This window comes from Coturnix japonica, chromosome 12 (assembly GCF_054131305.1).
Source record: "Coturnix japonica strain WE chromosome 12, WE-NBRP24, whole genome shotgun sequence".
NCBI lineage: Eukaryota > Metazoa > Chordata > Aves > Galliformes > Phasianidae > Coturnix > Coturnix japonica.
This window is the reverse complement of record NC_140674.1, coordinates 3227677-3238359: the sequence shown is the minus strand read 5'-3', so window position 1 is coordinate 3238359 and position 10683 is coordinate 3227677. Positions and strand designations below refer to the sequence as shown.

Here is a 10683-nt window from a genome sequence, read left to right as displayed (position 1 = left end):
TGATCATTTGACCTGATTCCATGGGAAGTGAATTGCAAAAAGAAGCTTAAAACGTTAATAAAACAACCCTAATTGTTAACAAAACAGTTCACCAGTTTCTGGCTGCAGCATACCACTGCAAAAGCTTAAAATGGAGCTTCTATTTCTTCTTACTCTTATACAAATATCAAACTTAACAGAAACTTTACTCTGTTTAACTGTTAGATGGTAAAGTTCCTTGCATGCAGTAAATCTTACAAGCTTAATGCAGAGTCTGTAACCACTGTGTCAGCACCATTTGTGCTGTACTCTACTGACTTGGGCTTATGAGTCATTCAGTGTTTTGAGAGGGATCACTGATGTGGAAAAACTAATGCTTGAAAGGTGGCTATTTCCATATACTTTCATTAGAACAGCAACAAATCTTTCATCCCTCCCAGGCTGCTGCCCTGCAGACCTTGTCCTGCTCCCACACAGACACAAACACCACTGACCTGTAGAATATAAATAGGATTTAAGTAGCGTTTCTTCTTCCACAAAACTAGAAAAGTAAATGGGAATAAAGAAGCCAGGACCTCTTTATTCAGCGGCATCATGGTGTCTGTTCAGAAGCAGACTTGCCAGCTTCCCAGGTGGAACCACTCCACACTGCTCAGCACTTAGGAGCAATTCCTGGGACACAGCTGAATGATGTTATACTCCTGGCTGTGAAAGCAGAGTGACCAACTGCCTCCTGGCTGCACAGCTCTTCTTGCTGATGAGGGTGAGATACCACAAGAGCTCCAGCTGGCAGATTTCACAGGTGCAGAGCCTGAAGGAATCAGGATGGCTTAGGGTAGAAAGGACCTTAAAAGAGTTCCAACCCCTGCTATGGGCAGGAATTAGTGTTTATATGAGCAGTAAATACCTTGTTACACAAAGTCATCTGCTTGCTCCCTTTTTTCAGAGCAGGAATGTAAGTAAGGGAAAGTAAACTGCAAGTAAAATGCTTGTGTTCTGAGCAAAGCTGGCCAACAAGCACAGCTGATAGAGCCCAATCTGAGTAACTGTGGCTTTCCAAGAGGATGATAGCAAGGTCACTGCTGCCAAGGTGGCTGTAAAACTGGAGCTTATGTTTTATTCATGAGATTTGTAACTGCCATGATATTTATCAGCCAGGATTTAGCATTATCTTCACAATACAGGCTGTGGTTACTGCACAGAAAATGGCTGTCAGCTCCTGTGTGAAAGCTCTGTTGATTTGCAGCTCTCTGCTGAATGCCACAAAGCACTGCGGTGGGACCGTGTTTCTCTACCCTATAGCTGCTGTGTGGTCAAAGGAAGAAACATGTGTGGATGAAGCAGAGAACTGTTTGCTTTGTGCTCACAGGTACAGCGTGACCAAGGGCTGGCAGCTCTTGTGGCTCTGCACTGGCCTGTTCCCTCCCAGCAAATCACTGCTGAAGCATGCCCAGAAGTTCATAGAGACACGTCAGAAAGAGCCACTGGCCTCGGAGTGCAAGCGGAGGATTCAGACAGTGATGAGGTAAACAGTCTGTTTACACATACATCCCTAAGTGCTCAAACATCATCTGTCAGGTGCTGGAAAATCGCAGAGACTAAAATGTTGATACTTCCCTTTCTCTTTTTAGACCTTTTTATTTAAAATGATCATTACTTTTAATTCTCTTACAGATTTAGAACCACTAAGAGAGGTCTGTGTCAGTTTCACTCTTCTCTTTCATTTTAAAAAGCTGAGTATCACATACAATCACTCGATTCCTACAGCTGGGCTATTTTAAACACTGAAAGGCATTGGAGTGAAATGAAACCTGGAGGTATCGCTGATGAGGTCCTGACCTTGCTTTCCTTTGGTGACGTAGTATCTCCTTATCCCTGCCATGTGTCTGAGGATTGAATTTTGTTGTACCTCAGCATCCTCTGAGTTTGTTACTCAGTGAGAAACACCACTGAAGTCACCGAGATCTGCAGAGTGCTGATGTGGCTCTGTTGGTTTTCTGCAAAGCAAAGCAGTCCCATGCTAAGAAGGGAGCATTAACACAGTTTCGAGTCCTTAAGGAAACCCAGATGAGCAAAGCCCTGGTTCTCCCATCGTTATTCACCCCAGGGCACTTCTCAGAGCACCAGACATCATCATCCTTGTCCTGTTTGTCCCCCTCGTCAATCTCAGCATAGAAAAGTCTGGCAACAAAAAACAAGAGGAATTTGCTAACACAGTGGCTGCCCCCACTGCAGGAGATGAGTCGTGGTGCTGCTGGGGAAATGTCGCTGCACGCTGAACTTGCCTTTGAAGTGCATGAAAAAATGCATGGCGAGGAATGCTATTCATTACTCTTTCCATGGAGAACAGTGAAAATTTCTCACCCTTCTATGTCATACACTATTCATGCTCAAAGCCCTGCTAAGATCTATGGAGCTTCTTTAGAGTGGGGAAAACAGTGAAAGCATAATGGACTGCTTCAGAGGAGAGATCTCATTGCAAAAATACCCCAGATCTGGAGCGTGGGGGAGGGAAAGCTTAACAGAGACAAAATGCAGTTTTGGGAGAGCGTTTATTTCCAAAGATTAAGCATGTACCCACCCAGAATTCCTCTCCCTGTGAGTAGCCTGCTGTCCCTAGGAAGCGGAGAACAGGCAGCTTGAAGGACTGACCTATAATTACATGGGGTGAAAGCCAACTGAGCTCTCAGGTGCACCTTTCCCTCCTGAAAGAGCTTTACTGCTTCATCCCCACACTCCTGGCCAGGTAACTAGAGAGCATCCTGGTGGGTGTTAAGCTGGCAATGAATTCTCAGCTGAGGCTGCAATGGGAGGTGGCCCTGTGCCTCCAGCACACACTTCCTTGGTCTCGGGTGCAGGAATATATCACAGAATTGCTCACATTGGAAAAGACCTTAAAGATCATCAAATCCAACAGCAAAATAATGACAGAGCAGAGCAGGTAAGTGCCCCTTACAGGGCCTGTGCAGCACCAGAGCACGTACTGTTCAGCTTGGGGTCACAGACCTTCCTTCTCCAAATGGAACTGCTATTGTATTTAATGGAGAAAAAAGCGTTTTCATGTCTGCTTAACTAAAGCCAGGTGCCAGGGTAAGGTCTCTTCCTGAGAGATGTGCTCCACCTGAGAGAAGTTAGACATGAAAAAGTTCCAGTGTGTAACATCTCCCAGCAGGCTGCTCTGTGCCTCTGAGGACAGGAAAATACCAGCCCCAGATGGCAGCGTGCTACATTTGTCCTGACTTTAACCATATCAAGGTTTCTGCATGACTCACACTTTAGGCCCAGTTCCTCTGCTTTAAAGGGCAACGCTATTCTGAGATGTCATTTCAAAGAAGTAGGGCTGTTCATAAATCAGGGATTACCTGCCAGCTCCTGTGTAAGCTCTGATGCTTCTTGCAGCTGTCTGCACTTTTCTGAGCCGCAATATTCATTTTGAATCTGTTTGCAAATCTTTCAGCTGGTGCAAGAGTTAAAGTACAACGTAGTGCTCCTTGTGGCCACTGTCTTCACACTTCAGTAAGAAAAACTTGCTGAATACAGAGAAGGGGTGATGGTACTGGTTGGGAAGGTGCCTTGTTCATCCAGCCTCCGGGCAGAGCTGGGCATTCAAGATGCATGCTAATAATCCCTTCTGTTTCTTGCTGCTAATAGAATGAATTTGCACAGGGGTGAAGGTCCATCAGAGCCTCCCACACAGCACAGCACTGAGCATTTCATGTGGAATCTGTTGTTTGGATGAAATACTGTTGAACTCCTCAAAGATTAATTCTTAGTGCTGATCTCTCTTACATCTGTGGTGGTATTTTGCAGGAGTGGCTCCAGGAAGTGGGCACCTCATCCTGTGGAGGTTGAGGCCATCTTACAGAACAACACTAAGGTCTCACACAAGATTTGCTTCCCCAATGAAACAGAGCAGGTGAGAACATATCTTCTCAGCCAACACGTATTCCTGCAGGGGCATATTTCAAGATATTCAGTGTTCTCACTTATTCCCCTCCACCGTGTAACAAAAGTCTTATTGTCTCACAGACATTTGATGTGGGAACAAACACCAAGAACAGGACTCTGTGTCAGAACATCGCTTCCAAACTGCAGCTGAGCTCTTGGGAAGGTTTCAGCCTCTTTGTCAAGATTGCAGACAAGGTAACTTCTCAATTAGGGCAGGGTTGCCAGACTGCCTCTCTTGCTTCCTTCCCATACCACCTAAGCAACAATATTTAAGAATAGGAAACAAAGCAGGTGGTTACTGCTGCTGTCTTTCTGGGGGGCTACAGCCTTAACTCTGAGTCTTTGAAGAAGCTGGAAGGAGATACAGTTTCTATCAGTCTGTTGGTACATAAGCAGTACTGAAAGCTGGCAGAGGACAGAGGCTTTCTTGCTGCTTTGCTAAGGTGGTAGCAAACTGCATGTTGCACACTGCCAGATTCAGCCTGTTTGCTCTCAGGCTTTGCCCAGGAGATGTGCTGTGTACCTGCAGTACTCACTAGCATCAGCGAAAGATGTGGCTGACCAGCACCAGTCATTGCTCTCTCTAGTTTCTCAAAACTTGCCTTTCTGAGCTGAATCTCAGTTTGGCTGCCTTGCTGAGATGACCTTTCTCTCTGGAACTGCATGAGGACCAGGGCAAAAGCAGTGCTGGGTACAAGCAGAGGGAGCTCCTGATGTTCTGCTGTGGTCCTGAGAAAAGAAACCCAGTTATCTTACTCAATCTCACTACAGTGTTTTCCTATGAGATAACTAGGAACAAGGTAGGCATCTTCAGCTTGCTTTCAGTATGGAAAACAGAAAGAAAAAGGCAGCAGAGACTGGAATAACTTCCCACTCCATTTGACATGGAAATTGTGTAAGCCCTCCTCCTTTTCCCTTTGTATCCCCCTGTCCTTCCTGTCATAATTGTGCTTTCTTGCTCTAGACAGGGAAAGCAAATTCAGCTTTGCATTTGGGTATGTTGGCACAGGTAGTATTTTAAATGCTCTACTAATCCCTCCTTTCTCCTCTCCATCGCTTGGCTTCTTCCAGGTGATCAGTCAGAATGAAGCAGATTATTTCTTTGACTCACTGAGGCAGGTGACAGATTGGACCAAGAGGAACAAACCAGCAAAAGACGGTAAGCAGACAAAATGAAAGGAGCTGCACGAGATACTGCGTGGAACTGGGAAAACAGCAACTAGGACTGATTCCTTCTTATTCTTACCATGTGTGCGACGAGGTCTTATTTTACCATTTTTATTTGTACATATGTGGTTACTGCCTGCACCAGCAGTCAGACCCAGTGACCTCATGGAGCAGCATGTTGGAAGAACCAGAATCTCTTTGAGGATCTCCTCAGGAATGTTAAAATTGTACAACATATTTGATTTGTTCCACCCAAAACACACATCTGGATGCATGAAAGTTAGACAGATTGATCCTGTCTATAATCCAAAGCTCATGCAATGCCAGACTGTGTATCACCCAACACATGTTAACAGGTTCTTTACACAGTGTTGCTCTTTCTCCTTGGGTCACTAGGGAATTGTTTTCTAGATTACTCTCTAGTGATATCAGATCACAAGTTGTATTGCTAAGGGAACACTTAGAATAAGCCAGCAGCAAGGAACAACGAACACCACTCAGACTGCTGGGGCCTTCAGCCTCATTCTCCATTGCTGAAGAGCCCAATGCTGCACCTGTCACTATGTGATTGGTGTCCAGGAACTGACAACCAGTCACACACAGTTCCTTGGTCATCTAAAACTGCCTTTTTTTTGTGGGTTGGTTTGTTTTGTCATGGTTGTTTTTGTTTGCCATTTTGTTATTATTAAAAATGGAATTGTATTTCTAAAGAAACTCTCGATCCAATTACAAAAGCAGAGCTCCACAGTGATACACAGGACACTAATAGGACATTGTTTCCTCAGGTGCTACCATGTCTGTAGCTTATGAAGTGTACTTCATGAGAAAGCTGTGGTTGAATGTAACTCCTGGGAAGGACCTGAAAGCTGATTCCATTTTTCATTACCACCAGGTAATGCTCCCTAAAGCATAAACATAACAGCAGTCAATACCAGTCAGGAAATACTGCAGAAAAAGCAACCATGTTGGAATGCTGCCCTCCCTCACCTAGAGGGAGCCTGCAGGCAGCACAGCTTAGCTTCTGAAACAAACTGGATGTCATGCAGTGCTCACACCTTAGCTATATGGTTATGATAACACAGCTCCTTCATCTAATTGTTCCTTGGAGGTGCTCATCTTCCTCCATGACTACATGCAGAACCTCCAGAAGGAGCCACAAGTCCTTGGGATGCCCTTGGACTGAGCCTGGTGACGCTTTCACCCCAACCTCACAGGTTTAGTATGACTAAGTCAGTGTTTGCTTCAGCCCTTTCTGTCTGGATTCAGAGCTTGTCTCTTCCAGGAGCTGCCCAAGTACCTCAGAGGCTACCACAACTGCTCCAGAGATGAAGCTGTCCAGCTGGCAGGGCTCATTTATAAAGTGCGCTTCAACAATGACCGCACACAACTGGCAACCATCCCCAAGATCCTGAAGGAGCTGGTGCCAGACAATCTGCTTCGAGTGACCTCACCAGATGAGTGGAAGAAGGTACAGAAACCAGCACTGCTTTCATTAATCATATTAATTCCATAGAGCCTTATGAGGGAATTACATCAAGCCACATTCCTGTTACACAGAAGTGACCTGGCTGATGGTGTGATTCTCTCGTGCTAATGCTGGACAATGGAAACCTACCTACCTCCAGCTGACTGGGCCGTGTATCCTTTTTTCCTACACAGAGCATTACTGCAGCATACAGCAAACATGAAGGAAAAACTGTGGATGAGGCCAAGATTGCCTTCTTGAAAATCATATACCGGTGGCCAACGTTTGGATCAGCCTTCTTTGAGGTGAAGGTAGGTGTAAAGGCTTGGATGCCTGACTTTGACCAGCACTAGGGGATATGGACTAACCATTGTTCCAACTTCAGTTAACTGGCTTCCCATCATGCCCTAAGGAAAACACAACATCCTGACAGTGGGGAGATGAGTTCTTTATCCCAGCTACTGGTTCCTGAAAGGGGCAAAATTGCCAAACACAGGAGTACATGGCAAAGAAATGACACTACTACGTTCACTGTTAAGGAAGGATCAGTTGTAAAACACAGCAGTAGCACAAATAGTATTAAAACCATTCTCTCCACGTTGCTTTTAATTTCTCCCCACCAGCTTCTTACCAGCAATAAAGTCTGCAACCAACCACTAAGCCCACTAGTAGTCTGGGAAATAACAAACCCAATGCTGCCTTATGTAGCATTGAGCAAGTCATCGCTGTTTAGACAAAAACTCAACCTTAGCAACGGTTTCATAATACTGCAGAGCTTTAGGTTCCACTATTTATTTGGTAAAGAGAACAAGCAGTGCTAGGCACTGCTAGATGCATCACACCAAATAAATTCTTCACCTTTTTTGTTCTAGCAAACCTCTGAGCCAAATTTCCCAGAGATTGTGCTGATTGCAATCAACAAGCAGGGAGTCTCACTGATACATCAGAAGACAAAGGTAACAGTTGTTTCTCAAGCATCTAAGCAAGTCTGGTCTTACTCATTTCTTAGGCTTATAAGTATTACTATTTGCTTTTAATAAGAGAGTGTGTGTGTGTGCCCCGGTGGCGCAGTGGTTAAAGACGCCGCCTTGCAACACTGGGGCCCGGAGTTCGAATCCCCCCTGTGGCGCAAGTGGTAGAAGTGCCGCTCTGCTACACAGAGGCTCGAATCCCGGGGGCTGGACTCGATGATCTCTAAGGTCCCTTCCAACCCGCACGAAACTATGAAACTATGAAAAGAGAGTAATTATCCAGTGAGTTTTAATTATTGCAAATGTGATGGCAGTGTGTTAAGGAAGTAGGAGGAAGTCTCAGTGTGATTAAGACTCACCTGCTCAGTGTATACCACTAGTCTGGATGTAAGACCTACCTTGATCCACCGTATTTATGATTGAAACAGGAAACAAAAAGACAGCTCTTTCTCTTCAGGTTTTTGTATGACGGTCTATTTTCATTCGAGCAATGCTGGACAGCCCAGTCAAATCAATTTGTTTCTCCTCACAGGAAATTTTAACCATTTATCCCTTTAATAAAATCTCCAATTGGAGCAGTGGGAGTACATTCTTTCACATGACGATAGGGAACCTGGTACGAGGAAGCCGGATCTTATGTGAGACATCTCTGGTAAGAAGAGTTTTGTTCACTTACCAACCAAAAAACTCCTTGTTTTTCCTTGGTGTCCAGAGCAGCTACAAACAGGATGCCAGAGCATTAAAACCAGTCAGATAACCCATTCACTGTTCTGCCAATACAACTGCAGTTTAGAACCAGCTTAGTGCTCTGTAATGCCATCTAGCCGCAGAAATAAGGACAAAAGGTCGCTCCCCAAATTCTTCCCATACATAAAAATTCTACCTATCTGAGATAGAAGAGATTGCATTTAGCCACAGAACTGCATGAGAGGATTTTCATCTTGAGTGGCTTGATCCACTGCACAATAGTGGCACCTTGTAAGATTGTACTCTTAAATGAATGGTGATGCCTCTTTTAGGACTGGTTTCAGACTGTTGAGACTCAGATAAGCATCACTGTACTGAAATTTATAGGCAAAACTGTAAGGAAAACCTTAGAACTCCTAGGGTTTAACTTCTCTCACAGAGAAGCTTGGATTCCCAGGTACAAGATCACAGATCACAGGGGCTGGGTGGGACCCCGGCCTCCCAGTGTCTAGACAAGATGTCCAGCTACAGAATAAATTCTGGGTTTGAATTCCAAGGGTGTGACAGTGACAGCAGAGCTGTGCTCTGAAAAGTTGTCAGTCTACAAAAGGAAGAGCAGAGCAAAAAACAGATAAATAGTTATAAAACCAGCAACAGCTGTTGGAAGGGACATCAGCCATTCAGGAAAACATCTAAGAAGAAAAAACAAGGAGAAAATAATGATTATTTTTGCTCCTGGGGCTATTTGAGAGACTTGAGACTTCCTTCTTTTCCAACAGGGTTACAAAATGGATGACCTGCTGACATCCTATGTACACCTGCTGATGAATGCAGTTAACAAGCAAAAGAGCCTCCCAGCTTGAAAGCAGAAATAGAATCCATGACCTGCACTGGTGCCAAATACCCATCATTGCATCTCCCAGAAGAAAAAAGATTTAAAAATATTAACGTGGCTGATCAGTTTTCTGGTCACACACACGATGAACTGTGCTGCTGAAATACTAACACAAGTTCAAGTGAGCATGTGCTTGCAAGTATCTTTGGCATTCATCTTCCCTAGGTGTAGTAATAGAACTCAATTCAGATTTTGAAGTTTGAGGTAGTGTAGCTGTTTTTAACCTAGTAAGAGAGGAACACCCAAACCCTAACACAGGAGCCACTCCTGGTACTCAGGATCTCCTCTATTCTTAAATACAGATACATAACAGAGTTCTTTTTTCCCTTCTGGAGAGAAAATCCTGCCTTGTTTCTTAAGCTTTTACCAAATGCACAATTTGCAGTGGAGGTAATATTACTTCTTCCTAGTGGAAATTCTGGAGGTGAAGAAACACCCTGTAGTAGTAGTGTAATGGGACACCTGGAAAGGTAAGATGAAGGTTTTCATCCTTTTATCACTAGGTTATGTACAGAAATTACAGTAGACTATGATAGCCACTGTTACTATATAAATGTCACTCCTATGTGAGGCTGTTAGTGGGCTGGCCACTGGCTTACCTCTGCCTTTGCTAAATTAAATGGTTTTCTTCCTTCCATGATTCATAAAACACTCAGAATCTAACAGCTGCTTCCTACTAGACAGTTTCTAGGAGGCCTCGACAAACTCTGAAATGGGTCTGGGTCTTGGGCCCATTACTCAGTTGCTCCTATTTCAAGTTACAGATGTGCTATTCAGTGCAAAACTGAACTGAAAAAGTCAGTCTAACAGACATCTGTTGAAAAGAGATGTATTTCTGCTCTGTAGAAATGTCCTCAGCTCGGAGCTATGTAGACACTCATTCACGAGACAAGAAGAATAGCAAAGATCTTCAGCTATGAAAGCTATTTCCTGTTTTAAGTGCTGAGTTTGATTCCGTGCTTGTTCATGTCACAGACCTCTGTCAACACACAACTTGGGGCTGTCAGGAAGCAGAGCACGTATGCCCTGTGGTGGCAGTGAGCCCAGATACTTGCCCCACTAGAGAATGTGCACTGCTTCCCCAGCAACAGGCTCTCCTTTGCTCACAGTGAAACGTGGACATGTCTTAAAGCATTGCACCAAGTTCCTTGAGACTCGACCCTGCGGTGCTGGAGAAGCAGCTCTGCTGGATCTCTCACCAATTTGCCAACATGTGCACAACGGATCCCTTGTTCCCTCAGCTGTGTGTGCGTGCAACTCCAATGCTAATGGGAATCCTGTACATGCGTAGCAGGGAAGAGCCCCCCTCTCTTTGTGCATGTAAATGAGTGCCACACTTGTTAGAACAGTGGATGGTTTGGTAAGCAGGTAGATGTTCCTGCTGTCATGTCCATTGCCGGCAATGGAAACTTTTGAGACTAAAGACATTGGAGTTGTTTTGTCATCCTAGTCTGATCTGACCGACTGTGAGTGAGAAGCATCCAATACTTTACTGTGAGAAAAAGAAATGTTGCATCCAAAACGTATTGTTTCTGGTTTTTAAATAAACCCTGCAGAAAATCAATCACAAT

At 44.5% G+C, this 10683-nt stretch overlaps 1 protein-coding gene across 3 annotated transcripts in view; it reads left to right on the top strand.

The window, feature by feature from the left end:
- Positions 1 to 10676, top strand: part of MYO7B (myosin VIIB) — a 46640-nt gene extending 35964 nt beyond the window's left edge. For all 3 annotated transcript variants that reach the window (XM_015871004.3, XM_015871003.3, XM_015871002.3), the window contains 10 exons: positions 1349 to 1504; positions 3790 to 3895; positions 4009 to 4122; positions 4999 to 5086; positions 5880 to 5986; positions 6377 to 6562; positions 6754 to 6870; positions 7432 to 7515; positions 8063 to 8182; positions 8997 to 10676. In XM_015871004.3, coding sequence (XP_015726490.2) covers positions 1349 to 1504; positions 3790 to 3895; positions 4009 to 4122; positions 4999 to 5086; positions 5880 to 5986; positions 6377 to 6562; positions 6754 to 6870; positions 7432 to 7515; positions 8063 to 8182; positions 8997 to 9080 — 1162 coding nt within the window. In that variant the 3' untranslated portion in view covers positions 9081 to 10676. The remainder of the gene's footprint in view (positions 1 to 1348; positions 1505 to 3789; positions 3896 to 4008; positions 4123 to 4998; positions 5087 to 5879; positions 5987 to 6376; positions 6563 to 6753; positions 6871 to 7431; positions 7516 to 8062; positions 8183 to 8996) is intronic.
- The last annotated feature ends 7 nt before the right edge of the window (positions 10677 to 10683 follow it).